At 41.4% G+C, this 19667-nt stretch overlaps 2 protein-coding genes across 2 annotated transcripts; one reads left to right on the plus strand and one right to left on the minus strand.

The window, feature by feature from the left end:
* Window positions 1-8737: 8737 nt before the first annotated feature.
* Window positions 8738-10127, plus strand: LOC139388707 (probable G-protein coupled receptor 34). Its single transcript, XM_071135558.1, has 2 exons — window positions 8738-8765; window positions 9017-10127. Exon 2 carries the CDS (start codon window positions 9104-9106, stop codon window positions 10100-10102), a length of 999 nt encoding a protein of 332 aa, XP_070991659.1. The 5' UTR covers window positions 8738-8765; window positions 9017-9103; the 3' UTR covers window positions 10103-10127.
* A 2852-nt stretch (window positions 10128-12979) lies between these two features.
* LOC139388641 (V-set and immunoglobulin domain-containing protein 1-like) lies at window positions 12980-17137 on the minus strand. Its single transcript, XM_071135423.1, has 7 exons — window positions 16936-17137; window positions 16649-16812; window positions 15196-15403; window positions 14099-14257; window positions 13891-14007; window positions 13652-13787; window positions 12980-13551 (listed from the first exon to the last, which is right to left on the minus strand). Exons 1-7 carry the CDS (start codon window positions 16976-16978, stop codon window positions 13401-13403), a joined length of 978 nt encoding a protein of 325 aa, XP_070991524.1. The 5' UTR covers window positions 16979-17137; the 3' UTR covers window positions 12980-13400.
* Window positions 17138-19667: the final 2530 nt, after the last annotated feature.

Here is a 19667-nt window from a genome sequence, read left to right on the forward strand (position 1 = left end):
ACAGAGATGAGTAATAATAGTAAATTTACTCAAAAACAATCTTCCAACAAGGAAAATGAAAATCCAGAATCACAAAAACGAGACAACTGACAACAATGAACATGCACAAAACAATGATGGCTCCAGAGGGTTAAATAGGGAAATAATTCAAACGTAATGGGAACCAGGTGTATACAATACAGACAAAACAAATGGAAAAATAAATGTAGATCGGTGGAGGCTAGAAAGCCGGTGACGTCCGCTGAACGCTGCCCGAACAAGGAGAGGCACCAACTGGTGGAAGTTGTGACAGAGAAACAATCCACAACGACCAAGATCGTGGTGTTCCCCTGTGAGGGAGGAAGAGCCGTTAGAAAATCAACCGACAGGTTGTGACCAAGGCCGTTGTGGAACGGGTAAGGGATGTAGCTTAACTCTGGCCAGGTGTCTAGGAGCCTTACACTGGGCGCACACCGAGCATGAGGAAACATAAACCCTCACGTCCCGAGCCAAGTTGGGCCACCAGTACTTCCCAGACTTCCCAGACGACCGATCCCCGGATGATCAGAGGAGGGTGAGGTGTGGGCCCAATAGATCAACTGGTCACGGACAGCAGACGGAACGTACTGAAGTCCGACGGGACACTGGAGTGGAGCGGGTTCAGTATGCAATGCCCGCTCAACGCCTGCGTCCAGCTCCCACACGACCGGCGCTACCAGGCAGGAGGCAGGGAGAATGGGAGACTGATCCATGGGCCGCTCCTCTGTGTCATAGAGCCGGGACAATGCGTCTGCCTAAACATTCTGGGAACCTGGTCTGTAGGACAGGGTAACACACAAAATGGGTAAAGAACATGGCCCAACAAACTTGATGAGGATTCAGTCTCCTAGCTACCCGGATGTACTCCAGGTTGTGGTGGTCAGTCCAGATGAGGAAAGGGTGTTTAGCCCCCTCAAGCCAATGTCTCCACACCTTCAAAGCCTTAACCACAGCCAACAGCTCCCGGTCCCCCACATCATAGTTCCGCTCCGCCGGGCTGAGCTTCTTCGAGAAGAAAGCGATATGTGATAGCCTAGGAAGGGACTGCTGGAAGAACAGGCATCTATCAGCCTTGACATACAGGTCATGCTCCAACAGTCGTCCAAGTACCTTGCGCACCAAGGACACATGCTCGGTGCGTGTAGCGGAGTATATCAGAATGTCATCGATATACACCACTACACCCTGCCCATGCAGGTCCCTGAAATTTTTGTCTACAAAGGATTGGAAGACTGATGGAGCATTCATCAACCCGTACGGCATAGCAAGGTACTCATAATGCCCTGAGGTGGTACTAAACGCCGTCTTCCACTCGTCTCCCTGTTGGATACGCACCAGATTGTACGCACTCCTGAGATCCAGTTTAGTGAAGAAGTGCGCCCCGTGCATTGACTCAATCGTGACTGTACCTCACCGTGATTTGATAGAGATCTCTATAATCAATGCACGGGCGCAGACCTCCAACCTTCTTCTTCACAAAAAATAAACCAGAGGAGGCAGGTGCAGTGGCGGACCGAATGTACCCCTGATGCAGGGATTCAGAGACATACGTCTCCATAGCCACCGTCTCCGCTTGCGACAGGGATACACTTGTTTCTTGGAAAGTGCAGCGTCTACCAGGAGATTTATTGCACAACCCGGCACCGACTGGCATTGTGCCCTCTGCGGCCACAGATGGTGCATGTGAAGGCCCCTCCTCCAGCCTCCCTACTTGCAGCCCCTCCCAACTCCATGGGCACCGGAGCAGGAGTGCTGGGAGATGGAACCGACAGAGCCCCCTCAGGACGTCCACGGATGACTAGCAGATGGACCGGATGGACATATCCACCAGTTGGTCAAAGGTGGTGGCATCCCTGCAGGCCAACTCCTGTCGGACATCCTCACGTAAGCTGCATCGATAGTGGTCGATGAGGGCCATGTTGTTCCATCCTGAACCGGCAGCCAAGGTCCGGAACTCCAGCGTGAAATCCTGTGCACTCCTCGTCCCCTGCCTCAAATGGAAGAGTTGTTCACCCTCCGCTCTACCTTCGGGTGGATGGTCAAAGAAGTGGTCCAACACTGCGTCTTCCTCGCCCTACACAGCGTTTGCCCACTCCAGAGCTCTCCCCGAGAGGCATGAGACGAGGGCGGATACTCTCTCCCTTCCTGAGGGAGCTGGGTGAACAGTGGCCAGGTATAGGTCTAGTTGGAACTGTGCGGCCGTCCCATCATACTCCCTGGGAAGGGAGAGACGTATTCCACTTGAGCTGGTCGAGGCACTGGAGAGACTTCCTGTCTCTCCCAGCGGTCCATGGTCTGGACAACGCGATCCATCATGCCGGGGTACCTGTTCCTGCTGACTCCATGGTTAGGTGTAGGATCCTGTTAGGAGTGTGTATCGGAGGCGAAGTCAGGTGCAGGAGAGCAGAGTGTAGTGAACAGGCACACTTTTTATTCCGGTCATTATGACAGCACAAAATAACGTAAAAATGTGCCCAAAACACGGAACATAGACAAAAAGTAACGTGCGTAACAATATCCACAAAATCAAAATACACGTAACACAAACAATCCTACACAAAGACATGATGGGGAACAGAGGAATAAATACATATGAATTGATTGGGGAATGAAAAGCAGGTGTGCAGGGAACAAGACAAAATGGATACATGAAAAATGGAGCTGCGATGGCTAGAAAGCCGGACCAGACCACCGAGAGGAGCCGACTTCAGCGGATGTCATGACAATACTAAATAAGCCAGGGCAATTTATATGCATGCGAAGGTGTCTGAGTGTAATTATGTTGGCCATATTGTATTTACACCAAAACAGTCTTTAAGGGCATGAGTGTTGTACACAATTCATCAATAAAATTCATATTTACATGTTATTTGACTTCCATCAAATGGTATTATGGCAGCCATATTGCATTTTAGATGCCGTATTGGATTTGAGGCAGGGTGGCCCCAAAGATAATCTGTGCTGGCCCCCTGACTAAATTACAGGAGTAGCGGCTAAAGATAGAAAACCCTTCAAGGAACTTTGGAGCCCGAAAAAGGTAATTCCGATGTCTGAGCCCACTTGTTTTCCTTCGACCCGATTACAATAGCCACAACATCAAAATATAGTGTATTTTTGTCAGGCAGGTCCAAACAGCACTGAAAGATAGCAAATCTGACTTGCCTATTAATTAGCCACCAAAAAGTAAAGCTTACATTCATCATAAATATTAATGGTTGAAATTTCTACCTATTGTCTCTCTGTGTCTACAGGACTGTAATTCCAAGATGCATGAAGATATCCTGACGCTGTTTGTTTGTGTATGTAGTGCAGACAACTGACTACTTGAATTCCACATTTTATCAAGATCAGAGCTTGCAATATTGGGTTACACTTCTTTATGTGGCCCATCCCCCCTCCAGCCAGGCATTATTCAGTTTTTATTTTATTTTATGGGGTGTGTCACAATATCTATCAATTTAACCACTTTGCAGTAAAATATTTTTTACACAACCATTTATTTCATACATAGGAGACATTAGAGATGTGAAAAAACATGGTTGTGTTTTGTTCTACCTCGGGTAGGTATATCTTAAAAAGATTGGTGCCCGCTAGACTACAGTTCCCACAGAGTGACACAGGGGAGACCGGTAATAATAATAGACAGTGTATTTATTTGGTACCACTCAAACAGTCCCAATGCCATTCTCTGTGGGTGTGTCAGTGCAGACCAAGGTGTAACAGGTTGAATCCCCAGTCACAGTCGTAGGTCTGTAGCCAGGGTCTAAGTTTTAGTGAGGAATTTTTGCTTTGCATAACTTTTTTTGTTGCAGTTTTACAGCGAATTCCTTGCAATTCTACACATTTTGCCATCACTTATGTCATGTTAATATGATATCTGAGTGAGAGTGACTAACAAAATCAATGGGGGTCCGCTGGGCACCTGCCCTGCGTGCCTGATCGGTAATTCGACCATGATTACTACAAGTTTAGATAGTTGGCTAAACTAACTATCAATCTAAAAATGTTTAAATGTAGACTCAGAGAAATTACATTGCAACGAGCAGGACCGCAGATATTGAGATGAGTGAGATGCAAGACGTCACTCTCACACTGTCACACACAGTATCTGTGTATGAGCAGGGGTTTGCTTCATGCTGTTCACAGCTTGGTTGCCACGGGACCAAAACAGTGGAGAAGTTGAGCCTCACGCTTTACCCACTATGTTTTATAATTTCTGCATCTACGTAATATCGCTGAGTCTACCTTTAACTGATGGACTAATTGAATGACTATCAGTGGCTGATACAGTGCCTTGCGAAAGTATTCGGCCCCCTTTAACTTTGCAACCTTTTGCCACATTTCAGGCTTCAAACATAAAGATATAAGACTGTATTTTTTTGTGAAGAATCAACAACAAGTGGGACACAATCATGAAGTGGAACGACATTTATTGGATATTTCAAACTTTTTTAACAAATCAAAAACTGAAAAATTGGGCGTGCAAAATTATTCAGCCCCCTTAAGTTAATACTTTGTAGCGCCACCTTTTGCTGCGATTACAGCTATAAGTCGCTTGGGGTATGTCTCTATCAGTTTTGCACATCGAGAGACTGAAATATTTTCCCATTCCTCCTTGCAAAACAGCTTGAGCTCAGTGAGGTTGGATGGAGAGCATTTGTGAACAGCAGTTTTCAGTTCTTTCCACAGATTCTCGATTGGATTCAAGTCTGGACTTTGACTTGGCCATTCTAACACCTGGATATGTTTATTTTTGAACCATTCCATTGTAGATTTTGCTTTATGTTTTGGATCATTGTCTTGTTGGAAGACAAATCTCCGTCCCAGTCTCAGGTCTTTTGCAGACTCCATCAGGTTTTCTTCCAGAATGGTCCTGTATTTGGCTCCATCCATCTTCCCATCAATTTTAACCATCTTCCCTGTCCCTGCTGAAGAAAAGCAGGCCCAAACCATGATGCTGCCACCACCATGTTTGACAGTGGGGATGGTGTGTTCAGCTGTGTTGCTTTTACGCCAAACATAACGTTTTGCATTGTTGCCAAAAAGTTCAATTTTGGTTTCATCTGACCAGAGCACCTTCTTCCACATGTTTGGTGTGTCTCCCAGGTGGCTTGGGACACTTTTTATGGATATCTTTAAGAAATGGCTTTCTTCTTGCCACTCTTCCATAAAGGCCAGATTTGTGCAATATACGACTGATTGTTGTCCTATGGACAGAGTCTCCAACCTCAGCTGTAGATCTCTGCAGTTCATCCAGAGTGATCATGGGCCTCTAGGCTGCATCTCTGATCAGTCTTCTCCTAGTATGAGCTGAAAGTTTAGAGGGACGGCCAGGTCTTGGTAGATTTGCAGTGGTCTGATACTCCTTCCATTTCAATATTATCGCTTGCACAGTGCTCCTTGGGATGTTTAAAGCTTGGGAAATCTTTTTGTATCCAAATCCGGCTTTAAACTTCTTCACAACAGTATCTCGGACCTGCCTGGTGTGTTCCTTGTTCTTCATGATGCTCTCTGCGCTTTTAACGGACCTCTGAGACTATCACAGGGCAGGTGCATTTATACGGAGACTTGATTACACACAGTGGATTGTATTTATCATCATTAGTCATTTAGGTCAACATTGGATCATTCAGAGATCCTCACAGAACTTCTGGAGAGAGTTTGCTGCAATGAAAGTAAAGGGGCTGAATAATTTTGCACGCCCAATATTTCAGTTTTTGATTTGTTAAAAAAGTTTGAAATATCCAATAAATGTCATTCCACTTCATGATCGTGTCCCACTTGTTGTTGATTCTTCACAAAAAAATACAGTTTTATATCTTTATGTTTGAAGCCTGAAATTTGGCAAAAGGTCGCAAAGTTCAAGGGGGCCGAATACTTTCGCAATGCACTGTATATAACGAGGAAAACTGCTGATGCGCAACCAAGTTTAGAAATTGCATTTCGTATATTATACTATTCTAGCTTTCAACAGTTGTTGAGTTGCCGACTGAGGTCCCCCCACCGAATTTAGATACTTCCCTGACCACAGTCCATTCTATCAGATGACAAATGATAAATGCTTCCAGATGCCTAAAGTATGCTTCCGGAATTCCAGAAGACCACTGAGAACAGAAACTGCTGAAAACATACTGGTGTATGAAGTAGTTTCACCTCTTGTAAATACACTGAGAAGGAAAGTTGCAAGGCACTATAGATAACATAGACTTATCTGATGACTGAATTTGGCGTTAGGTGACTTGGGGAGTTTTAGCATGTGGGTGGTGAGGGGGTTGAAACCAGACTTAAAGATAACAAAAAGTGGGCTGTTGTTAATGTTTCGTTTTTTTTGTGCGCTTTTGCAGACTGCTAGGGCATGTACTTTCCTGTTTTACATGTTTGTTTTTCAATATGTGGTTTGCTAATCCAGTATACGGTTCAAGCTGCTATACCACAAATGAAAAAACCCTGAAAACTTCCATTTAACATCCTCTTGAACAGGAAATCTGTCTGTCATGAACCAGCACGTAAAGTGATGCAGAATCAAACCCACCACAAAGTTTGCTGGCCTTCTGTCTGTATTTTTTATTTCTTTAACTAGGCAAGTCAGTTAAGAACAAATTCTTATTTGCAATGATGGCCTACCCCGGCCAATTGTGCACCACCCTATGGTATTTCCAATCACAATCAGATGTGATACAGCCTGGATTCAAACCAGGGACTCTAGTGACACCTCTTAGCACTGAGAGGCAGTGCCTTAGACTGCTGCGCCACTCGGGTCAGTAGCTGCTCTGGAGGTAGACTGACTAATTAGCTGAAGGACAAACCGCACAGACAAGCGGTAGAGTCATTTTAAATGTCATTTTATTCAACATTCTGGCTTTTAAGGAACATTTACACGATTCTGGAGGTATTCGTTTCAGGCTGTATAAACCAATTCATTGTGTATTACAGCCGGATTAATCAGACTACACTGGAGGGTTGGCAGCATGTGGACATCACCTTGGATCCTATAAGACAGTATGTTCCAACTCCAGTTCTCCAGTACCCCCAACAGCACACATTTTTGTTGTAGCCCCGGACAACAGCACCTGATTCAACATGTCAAGGGCTTGATGATTAGTTGTCAACAAGTAGAATCAGGTGTGCTTGTTCGGGGCCACAACAAAACATTTACTGTTGGGGGTAGTCATGGATCGGAGTTGGGAAACACTGCTATAGAAATTTGAGCTTTTGTCAGATTTGACATTTCGTAACAGATTAGGAGAATTTACTCAGCAGGTTAGGAAAATGAACATAGCAGGTTAGGATAATTATGTTAAGGTTAGGAAAAGTGTTTGGATTATGGTTAGCTAAAATGCTAAAAAAAATCAGCTTTTGACGTTAATCTGACGAAAGCTGTATCCCTTCTAGTCGGATATATTTTTGATTTAACCTTTACTTAACTAGGCAACATAGGATGGTCACTGCAGGTCCAGCTATATCTTCTATCAGGTTAGTGTGGTGAAGGGTCTGAGGTTTTGTCTTGACGGGAAGTGAGACTCTGTATCTAGAAAACAACGTGCTGCTACATCCTGTAACAAGACACTGAAGATTCATAGTTTAGTCTCTCAGGATATCTTGATGAAATGTTCATGAAGTAGGAAGTCACTTGAAGCATCCAAATATTCACACAAATCTCCAACTTCCCCTTACATGATCAGATTTACTATTGAGACTGTTTTAGTATTTAATAAGCATAGGAAGTAATATTCTTGTTCCTCCTATTCATAAATAGTTGTGTGCCATTGGTCATTCATTGTTAGTGATACTTGATAGGACATACTATTGTCTGAATAAGGCAGATATCAAGTCATCATGTCACGGTATTTGAAAAAGCTGACACAATCTTTGAATTGTGAGGCCCAACTCAAAATCAGTCAAATAAAATTGTCCTAAATAAAGCCTTTTTTACATCAGATACCCAGCATAAAATCCCAGAGCAAGCAATGCAGATGTGGAAGCAGAGTGTCTAGGAAAAACTCCCTAGAAGGCAGGAAACTAGGAAGAAACTTAGAGAAGAACCAGGCTCTGAGGGGCGGCCAGTCCTGTGGAGATTTAAATATGACATATGATAGTCCAATCATTTCTTGAGCAGAAGTTAGAACTTCCAGTATGCTCTTCTTGTGTTCCTCAACAACATACAAAATCACTGTTCTTTATGAATAAGTTACATAAGAAGAGGTAGTTGTGCTGATGGAATATGAACCATAGTGTTCTGAGTAGAGGTAAATTGATTATGGTAAATCGTTGTACCTTGTCATACTTCTGTAAATGTAGTATTTCCCTTGGTGAAACATAACCTCTATTCCAATAATGTGTAATGTTATTTAATAATCATATTCACATATGACAAGCAAAGGAATCTGCTGCAAAATGATTGTACTCCATAGACCTAGGAGCAGAATATCATAACCTCTTATTGTCCCCAAAACAATGATGTCAAGACAATGTTGTTTTTTCTTCAAGTATTACTCCTCCACATCTAGCTATGTCAACGTCAAGGCAGGGCACTCAGAAACATTTGTGTCATTTTCCCTTTGCTGAAAGCTGTGCGATAGAGGAAGTCACAGAAGCTACCGCGACAGGGGATATTTGATGGTTGACTCAATTCAGTATTTCCTTGATGGGACTTAGTTTTGTCGAAAGCACTGCTCATGGACAGGAACTGATTCATTTCAGTCTGAGACTGAGAGTGGAGCGGAGCGGAGGGCAGAGCAGCTACCCAGGTAAGTTCTCACTTAAATTTCCTGTTGTAATAACATGGCTTGATAGTAGTTTATTTCAGACTTCAATCAACACAGCATATATTTTACAAATATTGCAACTTTCATCACTTTTAACATTTGATTTGATTTGATCAAATGATTTGATCAACATTTGTTTCCTTCCATTGAAAGAAAATCCACGTATGCATGGTGTTTATAAAATGCTGTCCTTGAAATGCATGGGTTTTAGTTACACCTTTGCCTTTCTTTAGGTGATTGATCAGAGTGCGTCGTCCTTGTGATTCAGCTTGTGTCTCGGCCAGTGGGACTAGATTGAATACCACCCTGTTAGTGGGACGATGAGGCACCTAGGAGACAACTCCAGTGGGCTTGATGTGAACGGCACCTCCTGTGAGGTCCATGACAGCATCCTCTCTCCTGCCTTACCAATTCTCTACTCAATAATCTGCTTCTTCGGCCTGGTCAGCAACATCATGACCATATTTGTGTTCTTCCTGAGGAAACACTCTGACTCGTCCATGGCTGTGTACATGAACCACCTGGCCATGGCTGACTTCCTGCTGGTGATGTGTCTTCCCCTGCGGGTCTACTACCACAACAGTCCGGGCCCCTTTTACCTCTGCAAGGTACTGGGCGTCTTCTTCTACGTCAACATGTATGCCAGCATCCTTTTCCTCAGCCTGATCAGTCTGGATCGCTACCTGAAGATCATCAAGCCTGTGTGGGTCCTGAGAATCCACAAGGTGCGGTGGAGCCACCGGGCGTCCTTCTCCGTGTGGGCAGGTCTTGTCCTGGCCATGTCTCTTTTTTCCCTAAGGAAAGACAAGGAGCGCCCCTGTGATAGGATCTGCTTCCACTTCCACCACAAAGGACTCCTGGGGGGCATGGCCAACCTCACCGTGGTGGCCTTCTTTTATGCTATCTTCCTCCTCTTTATCTGCTTCTATGCTCGGATAACCACCAAGCTGAGAAACATGTCTTTAGGCAACCGGGACCCCAAGGCCCAGCAGAGGAAGAGCAGGGTGATCCTGAAGACCTTTGTGGTGCCGGTAATCTTCACACTCTGCTTCCTGCCATACCACCTGGTGAGAGTGCCCTACGTGCTGGCCCAAATGGATGTGATCCAGGCCCTGGGCAGTAAGCAGATTCTTCACATCCTCAACGAGCTCACTCTGCTCCTGTCTGCCCTCAACAGCTGTCTGGACCCCATCATCTACTACTTAATGTCCTGTACCTACAGGAGGACCATCCTCTTTGCCCTGCAGGGGCAGTTCAAGACCATGTACGCTGTTAACCGCAGACGCATCAGTATTAACCGATCTATTACAGAGATATAGAGCTACAGTATCTAAGGCAGGGAGTTTTAACATTTTGCACAAATTAATTTGGATAATGGACAAGTTGGATTAACTGAAAAAGATAATGTATAATAGGCGTTAATACTCTTAATACTATTGACTATAAAATAAGAATAGAAGGATATTATTGAATGTACATTATGAAATATATATATATAAATATATGAACTCTTGTTATCAAGTTCTTACTGGACTTTGTATAATTTTTGGTCCAGTAAGAATGTTTTTTTTTAAATGAGAATTTGTGCAATCTTTTTTGTTTGAGTATGTTACTCACACTTATGGAGGGTGATCTTATGTTCGCATGGTTAAAAGGGCAATATACAACATGACCTTTTAAATGTCTTACGCACAAGGATTCCCCAAGATGAGTATGCTGTTTCATTTCATGTAAATGACCTACATACTCACCCTATGATTTTCCGACCCTGTGCTGTCGGAAAATGTATTCATTAAATGAAGTACACTGACAAAGGCTTGTGTCAGTCTTGTGCGCTTTTTAAAATAATGTTTTTTTCTGACATGGGATCAGTACATTTATATTTTCACACGATAGAGAGCCGTGAAGGTATTTGTCTTTTACAATTGCATTAGTTAAGTTCACCAACGTTGCTTTCATTTGAAGAGTTTCTTTCCAAAACTATATATCCAACAATTTCTCACGTTTGTGTTTTTTCGTCAGAAGGATTGCTTAGGTGTACCTTCATGTCTGTGTGAAATATTATCGTTCTCAGATTTTTTTTGTATGTATGAAAACGTTTTTTTTTTTCTCCCAAAACGCTATAAATCCATTGTTTAGCTGTAATGGAATGTTTGTATCATGTATATTTGATTGTGATATGTGGTTGTCTCATCTAGCTATCTTAAGATGAATGCATTCACTTCTCGCTCTGGATAAGAGAATCTACTAAATGACTAACATGTCATTTACATTCTAGTAATTTAGCAGATGCTCTTCTCCAAAGCGACTTACAATGACTGCATTTATCTTAAGACAGCTAGGTGAGACAACAACACATCACATTCATATCAAATACATTTTCCCTCAAGAAATATTTATCATCAAAGTCAGTGCTAGTGGGAAAAGAGAAGGAAAAATAAACGTTTTACATACAGATCTCATAGTATTGTATTTCATAATTGTAATGTTGATGGCACAAATGTATAATTTGTATATTTATTTAAAAAAAGTTAATATTTGTTACTGTGTAAAACCTGGCAGTACTACTTATTTCTCTGACAGTGAGGTGGACATTTTTCTATTATGATTAGTTGTCTCACTGAAATGGAACCATCAAGTGACAGGTTTAAAACAAAAACATATCTGTCATTGAACAACCCCATGTAATGACTGGATAGGGAAAATAACACACCAATCTCTTTCAGAATTTCTTTAAACAATAAAAGCTAATTTACCAACAGTCCTGAAAATGGCTATATACAGTGGGGAGAACAAGTATTTGATACACTGCTGATTTTGCAGATTAAAATGCAAATTAATTACTTAAAAATCATACAATGTTATTTTCTGGATTTTTGTTTTAGATTCCATCTCTCACAGTTGAAGTGTACCTATGATAAAAATTACAGACCTCTACATGCTTTGTAAGTAGGAAAACCTGCAAAATCAGCAGTGTATCAAATACTTGTTCTCCCCACTGTAGTGTTTTGGAATTAAACTTAATTTGATGTTCATGATGGATCATCTCCTCAGAAAACACTTTGAGATTCTGTAATTATTATGGAATCATTGTTCTCTTGCTTTCAAAACATTTAAATTAAAGTACATTGATATTAAATGATGAGAGAGTACTGATCAATTTAAGCAAGTATGTGAGTAGTCTGTATAGTAGAGGCAATACATTACCTATGTTTTAAGTAGTTGTATCCAATCACTGTTAGGATTCACTCTGTTATTCACTGATTTATCAAGTCAATTATGGCCTGAATTAGTTTGTTTTATTACCTACTGCTCAAAAAGCTCGGCTTGGACTGACAGCATAGATTGATCACAGAGACTTACCAGTTGAAATGGAGGAGCAGAGGAAAGAGTGATATACCCGCTGTTCAAAGCCAGACATTCACATTGATGATTTCTCTGCCAGATGATCAGCAGCTTTTCATTACAGAGAACAAAGACATTTCAAATCTTGGATAAATACTGATTGGTGCATATTTAGGATATTTGCATTTCGGATGAGTTGACTATGGAGTACAATATCTAATGACAATCTTATTTTCTGTCATTTGTATATAATATAACCGGTAAATTAAAACTCATTCTTATCTTCTGTTAAATCAGTCACAGCACTAATCTTGGTTGTTTCTTGTATTTTCAGCTCTCAGCTCCCCCTACTGGTCATTCATACGGTCTTTGAATCAGCATGTGGCATAATATTTTACCATCATTTTTTTCATTACTGTTCAGACCAATTCTCTGGAGTATTAATCTGTCCACACCAGAGACATAGGTCCACTAACCTTCTCTGTTTTCATGCTTATCTGAATCGTACTTTGGGATCAGATGGACTCCGCACTCACACAGCTCTCTCCATCTCTCTAAAATGAAAAAAAAAGGGTTAACCAAACATTAACAAAGAGCACCATTCTAGTCTTATATTCCATTTTATTTCTTAGAAATGTATTTATTGGAGACAGCAGCGAGGCGTTAAGGTCAAATGGCGGAGTCCACCTCTGATTGGCTGTGCTCATCTCATGTTGCTCTCCTCAGGGTGCCTGGAAGGGAGTCATCACAGTCCTTACAGCCCAAACATACAGTATAGAGCTCTCCTCAGGCTCAGGATTTACCCCAAGTCATTCCAAAGCATGTGAATATCCACATTAGTAATGAAACAGTTTATGCAAAATTCTTTATTTTTTCCAGAAAACCTGGATGAGTCATTTTGGTTAGAATGTCACAATGAATATGCAATTGGCATTAGATCATGAAATCTAGTCAGGGAATGGATGGATTACCACATATTAGAATTAATCAGGCTGTAGAGTGATTAGTATTTTTTGCGTGTGAAAGAAAGATATTCGGAATACAATAACTTTAAGTTTCTTAAAATGACAAAACAAATACGAAGCATTATTTAAATGTGTCAATAAAACACACATTATACAAAAACTCAAACTCAGAAACAAACTAAAAAATGCTATGGATTCACTCTCCAAACACACAGGCATTGGTAACCTTCAGTGCAGCAGTGTTTTTCAGATCAGTGATGTCACCCCAGACAGTGATGTCACCCCAGACGTGTGTGTCAGGCTTCTCCTAAGCCTCGGCCTCTTCTCCATCAGCGTCAGCATGGACATGGCTATGTGTTGCCATGGGAACCCCCTCGGAGGTTACAAAGGCCTGGTGGCTACTCCCCGTGGTAGGGACGCCTTCATACGCCACCGTGGTCGAACTCTTAGGTTTGGCCCTGGAGGGGGAGAGGAATTATAGGTGAAACACTGCACCACACATTTCAATTGTATTATTGTCAATGAGTTCATAGTGCAGCCCAAATCATAACCACTCACTGCATCTCTGTTTCCTTGATATCCTTGTATTTCTGCTTCTTCATGGAGTGTGTCATGTACAAGACAATAAGGATGATTAGGAGAGCTCCAAGAAGTGCTCCAATGACTGCACCAGCAATGGCCCCATCACCTAGCTCTGTTAAAGGGCGGGTTATTGGTAAGATTAGTTACAGCAGTGTGTCTACAGCAGTGTGCAGATCATATAAACAAGGAAAAACAACATCACATGTTACCCGTACCATGATTGAGCTCCACAGTGCAAGTGGCAGATCCCACATCATTAGAGGCACTGCACTGGTACTCTCCAAACTCAAACTGGGATATGTTTCTAATATACAAGGATCCTATTTTCGGATCTGAAAAGAAAAAGAAAGAATAAAAGTCGAGCAAAAATGAATCAGAGCACAAAGGAGTGATGGAGAAAGGAGGAACAGTATGACAACCCACCGGTGTACCCCAGCACAGGTCTATTGGTCTTGTCCTGGTCCAGTCTTGTCCAGGTATAGGAGGGGGTGGGGCTTCCCTGCTCACTGTGGCAGGTGAGGGTAACCAGGTGACCAGACTCCACATTACCATGGACAGCACAGAACGGCACAGAGGGCATCTCTTACAGACCATGTGATAGAGAGAGAGCATGTGTTAACTTTATGTAATATGCTGCAATCTGGACCCAGTTGATCCAACTACCGGTAATCAGAGAAAGTTTCCAAAGGGTACAGCCAAGTTAGACATACAAAATCAACACTTGTCCTGGACCAGTAGCTAGCTATTTGGTCTAGTAGTAGGTACGTTTGACGTTGGAATGCAGAACACTGAATGCCAGTGCTTGATACCAGTCATTACAGTGATATATTCAATCAAACATGAGCAGTCTAGCAAAGATAATGTCACCCCCCTGAGTGTCTCTAATGCTTTGCTATGGTTACAATGGTGACGTTGTACATCATGGTACTTGCAGTGTTTACGGTGACTAAAATGACACATTTATACAACAGACATGACCAATTATAGGCAAGTATATTATTTGTAAGATGAGCAGCCATTGTGGATTGGTACAATCAAATGTATAAACAATCAAAAATAAAAGACCATGTCCATGTTAGGACTGAATACAGTGTACTACCTTCCCCATAATGCTTCACTACAACCCCTCTGCTTTATCGAACTGGGAATCATTCATTCAATCGAAAATAGAGTCATGTGTTTCTCCATTCTATTCCTGAGGAGTACGAGACATGTCGGGAGGTGGTCTTGTACTCCGGTGTTTCTGTTCTAATTTCTGACACTGACAATGAAGATACTAGTCTGCTCCAGTTCCCATGGAAACTACTGTCGATACTGAGGCCAGCAAGGTTGTCCTGGTAACTCTGTGAATGAATGGAATCACAGACAGCATGTAATTCAATGATCACAAAACTCAGATCAGGAAAAACAGGATCACTGCTTCATAGGTCTGGTCGTGTGTTGTGTTGACACTAACATAGGAAGAAGGATATAAGTTACTATTTAATTATTATATGTGACTTACCTAAAACAGAACTTACCAAGAATGTTGACAATGATAGTTGCCTCAGTCTTCCCACTGACATCAGGGAAGTTGCGGACTTCGCAGGTGTAGGCCCCTGCATCGGACACTTTCATGTTGCTTATTGTTATTGAGGCATTGTTGGTAGAAGCTGGAGAGCTGGAAGGCTTCAACCTGCCTTCATATGGTTTGGAAATCACGCCCTCTCCTGACTGAGAGTAATATACCTACAAATGTATACCAGAATGTCTTAGAGCCTACATAAATCCCCTGTAAAACCACTTCTTACCAAAAACACAATTTGTGCACTGATTGACAGATTTCGTGTTGATATTTCAGAGACGGCTTCTGCACACAAAAAAATGAGGTTTCCTCAAGGGTTCTTTGGGAAGGGTGATGGTTCTATGTGGAACCATACTGACCATCCTTTGAGCCCTTCAATGGTTCTTTGCAGTTCAAAAAAGGGTTCTTTCCTCTTTTTGTGATAATTAAAATGTAGGGGCTGTGGCTCATTAGAATATTTTGGGGCGTGGTTTGAGGACAGCTCTTTTTTGTGCAACCAGTTCATCTAATCTGCTGTGTTACGCTACTACACTTTGTGACTATGGTCAGTAACAGTGTCTATTAAAAGACTCATGTATGGTCATGTGTGAATTGAGAATGGTAGATTAAGTCAGTAGTTCTACATTTTCTACTCAGGGACCTCCATCTGTTCCAGAGCTAGCACACCTGATTCAATTAGTTAATGAACACAATAATAAAACCTATTTAACAATATAATATGGCTTTTTAACCACAACTAAAACCCCTGTATGGTTCTACAAAGAACATTTGAGATTGAGAAAAGTTCTTTATAGAACAATTCTCCATAAAGGTTCTATAAAGGACCTTAAAAAAGGGTTCTATATAGCCTCAAAAAGGGTTGTAACCATAGCAGAAGCCTTTTTTGGGGGATATATAGATCTTTGTAAAGGTTCTTTGTAAAACCTTAGGAAATAGTTATTTATAGCACCATACATGTTCCATTTAAAAACTTATAAGCATGGTTCTTTATAGAACCTTCCAAAAAATATTCCATATACCACCAAAAATGGTTCTGCTATGGTTACAAGCCAAAGAACCCTTATTTGACACCATATCGAATAATTCACTTGTAGTGTGTGTTTGGAGGGCAGGGAGCCACTGGTGCTCTGGTGACTGGGCTCTTTGTTGTCTTAACAGGGTGTTTCACAAAATGGGAACTCAAGAGCTGCCGTCATATTGAACTAGTAGCCTACCTAACCTTTTATTAAAATACCGAAGCACCAATCCTTCCCTCTTAGAAAAAAAAGGTTATATCTATAATCTTAAAGGTTTCTTTGGCTGTCCCCATAGGAAAACACTTTGAAGAACCCACACTCCTCAGGGAGTGTGACAATGTGGCAACATAAGACAGAGTGAAGAAAACCACAAAGTAACATCAGTCTACGTACCTGCTGTGGCACCATGGAGGTTTTGGAAACAAAATTCCACTGGATGATGAGGTCACTGGTTTCCTGCTCAGTGGTAACAAAGGTGCACTGGAGAAGAGCACTTTCACCCTTTGTCACGTTCTCAAACTTCTGGGGAACCGTCACTGTGATTAAATGCCCACAACCTAAAAAAGGGTTAATAAATATATTTCTGTACTTTTATTCGGTTTGAATGTTATTCTTTAATATCAGATTACTGAAATATCATTATTATTATTTATTTCATAATACATGAACATGTAACTCACCCATCATGCCGAGCAGCAGCACCATTTTCAGTGTGGAGTACATTTTAAAGGAAATGTTGGTGCGTATTTCTGTCTCCTTCAATAAGCCAGTCAGGAGTGGTATTGCTCACACTACCTCAAAATCCCTCACCTTTTCAAGTTCTTACCTATCAACTAAGTTGTAATGGGCAACGCCTAGGTAGCGCGTACTGTACAAGCTTGTGGGGACTCTGTGGTAGTGTACAGGCTAATTTTGTGCCTGAAAGACATCATGGGGGTGTTCAAGGTGTGTGCACAGCCTTGTTTGCCATATCACCTAGACTGGGCGGGAATACTCTCTGACTTTTATTTTTCAAAATGTGGATTTGCATTTCCAAATTAGCGCCATTTGTTCCTACTTCAATCTTTAGACTTACAGGGAGGCCATGATGTCTGTGCTAAAGAATATAGGACACAATTAAGTGTATATTTTTGCACTTTACACTATCAGTTGTACTCGACACAGTACAGTACAGTATATCTTTGTTCTGTTTTCTCCTTTTAGTCTGTTAACCTTATTGCAGTGGCCCACTAGTTATTGACAGTGACATTGACAATTATTCAGTACTTGGGCTGATGCTCATCTCTCCCTCTTATATGCTCTAAATGTACCTTGTAAGTCATTCTGGGTCAGGGCTTCTGACAAAGGAATGAATGTAATGTAATCTCCACCTGGACTTTATCTCCTGCCCTGAGAGGGAGTGAGCCAGAGCACTACAATACGCTGCTTATCTCTGGGGAGTTTACTCCCCGCCGTTGGCACTGAGTTATTAATGCCAGTTTCGCCCGTCACTCTGCTCATGCTAAGAGCTCGACACGGCGGTACACTCTTAGAAAAAAAGGTGCTATCTAGAACCTAAAAGGGTTATTCAGCTGTCCCCATAGGAGAACCCTTTTTGGTTCTAGGTAGAACCCTTTTAGGATCCATAAAGAACCCTTCATACAGAGGGTTCTACATGGAACCCCAAAAGGGTTAATTGTGAATAATTATAATAAAGTGACATAAGAAATGAATGATGTGGAAAATGTTGATCAGCAGTGAAAAGGGGGAAGGGGGATGTAGAGGGGGATGTGAAGAATGGAGGTGGATGTAGAGGGAGTGGGAGGGAATCAGCTCATTAGGCACAGAGCTCATATACGTCTGCCAAGGTGTCATACCATGACCATCATCAGGATGTATGAAAATGACCATCATAAACAGCACCAGAAATGTTAGAGCAAAGAGTGTCCATGTTACAGTTACCATGTTACTATGTTTCAGTTTCCATGTTACAATGTTACTGTGTTACAGTTACCATGTTATCATGTTACTATGTTACAGTTACCATGTTATCATGTTACTATGTTACAGTTATCATGTTACTATGTTACTATGTTACAGTTACCATGTTACTATGTTACAGTTACCATGTTAACATGTTACTGTGTTACAGTTACCATGTTACCATGTTACTATGTTACAGTTACCATGTTATCATGTTACTATGTTACAGTTATCATGTTACTATGTTACTATGTTACAGTTACCATGTTACTATGTTACAGTTACCATGTTACCATGTTACTATGTTACAGTTACCATGTTACCATGTTACTATGTTACAGTTACCATGTTACTATGTTACAGTTACCATGTTACTATGTTAAAGTTACCATGTTACTATGTTACAGTTACCAGGTTACTATGTTACCATGTTACTATGTTACAATTGCCTTGTTACCATGTTACTATGTTACAGTTACCATGTCACAGTTACCATGTTACTATGTTACCGTTACCATGTTACCATGTTATCATCTTACTATGTTACAGTTACCATGTTACCCTGTTACAGTTACCATTTTACTATGTTACCATGTTACCATGTTACCCTGTTACTATGTTACAGTTACCATGTTACTATGTTACAGTTACCATATTACCATGTTACTATGTTACAGTTACCATGTTACTATGTTACAGTTACCATGTTACTGTGTTACAGTTACCATGTTACTGTGTTACAGTTACCATGTTACTATGTTACAGTTAACATGTTACTATGTTACAGTTACCATGTTACCATGTTACTATGTTACAGTTACCATGTTACCATGTTACCATGTTACAGTTACCATGCTACAGTTACCATGTTACCATGTTACTATGTTACAGTTACCATGTCGCTATGTTACCATGTTACAGTTCTGCTGGGTTGTATGAAAATGGATTCTGACCATCGTGAATAAAACCTTATCAAACGGCATGACTAAACACACACAGTAGGTACGCTGAACGAAAACAAAACAAAAAGGTTAATCATTGACATCTCAAGGGTCTTTCTGGTGTGGCCCTGCTAGCTCCTCCTCTAGTCTATGCTGAACTGAAACTCAGGAGTATGCATACACGGTGCTTTGCACTGAATGTGCCATACAGTATGATTACCTGCAAAGGCATGAAGAGAGTGACGAAGACAATGTTATTGTTATTTTTAATGTTCTTGTTGGAGGTAACTTTTTAATGCCCAACAAAGACTGGATCCCTGTTATAATTACAATAACTGTTTGTCAACAATAAAATCAAAGAACTCAGAGCTGCATCCTTCAAAAATGTTTTGCCCCATCTGTTGTCTGACTTCTCTATTCTTATCATCTTTCTTTTTCTTTTCAGACCATGGTCAGGAATCCAATGGAATCTGAGAGAATCCCAAATTCTCAAATGCAAGAAATTCAGA

The sequence above is a fragment of the Oncorhynchus clarkii genome, chromosome 29 (genome assembly GCF_045791955.1).
Source record: "Oncorhynchus clarkii lewisi isolate Uvic-CL-2024 chromosome 29, UVic_Ocla_1.0, whole genome shotgun sequence".
Taxonomy (NCBI): Eukaryota; Metazoa; Chordata; class Actinopteri; order Salmoniformes; family Salmonidae; genus Oncorhynchus; species Oncorhynchus clarkii.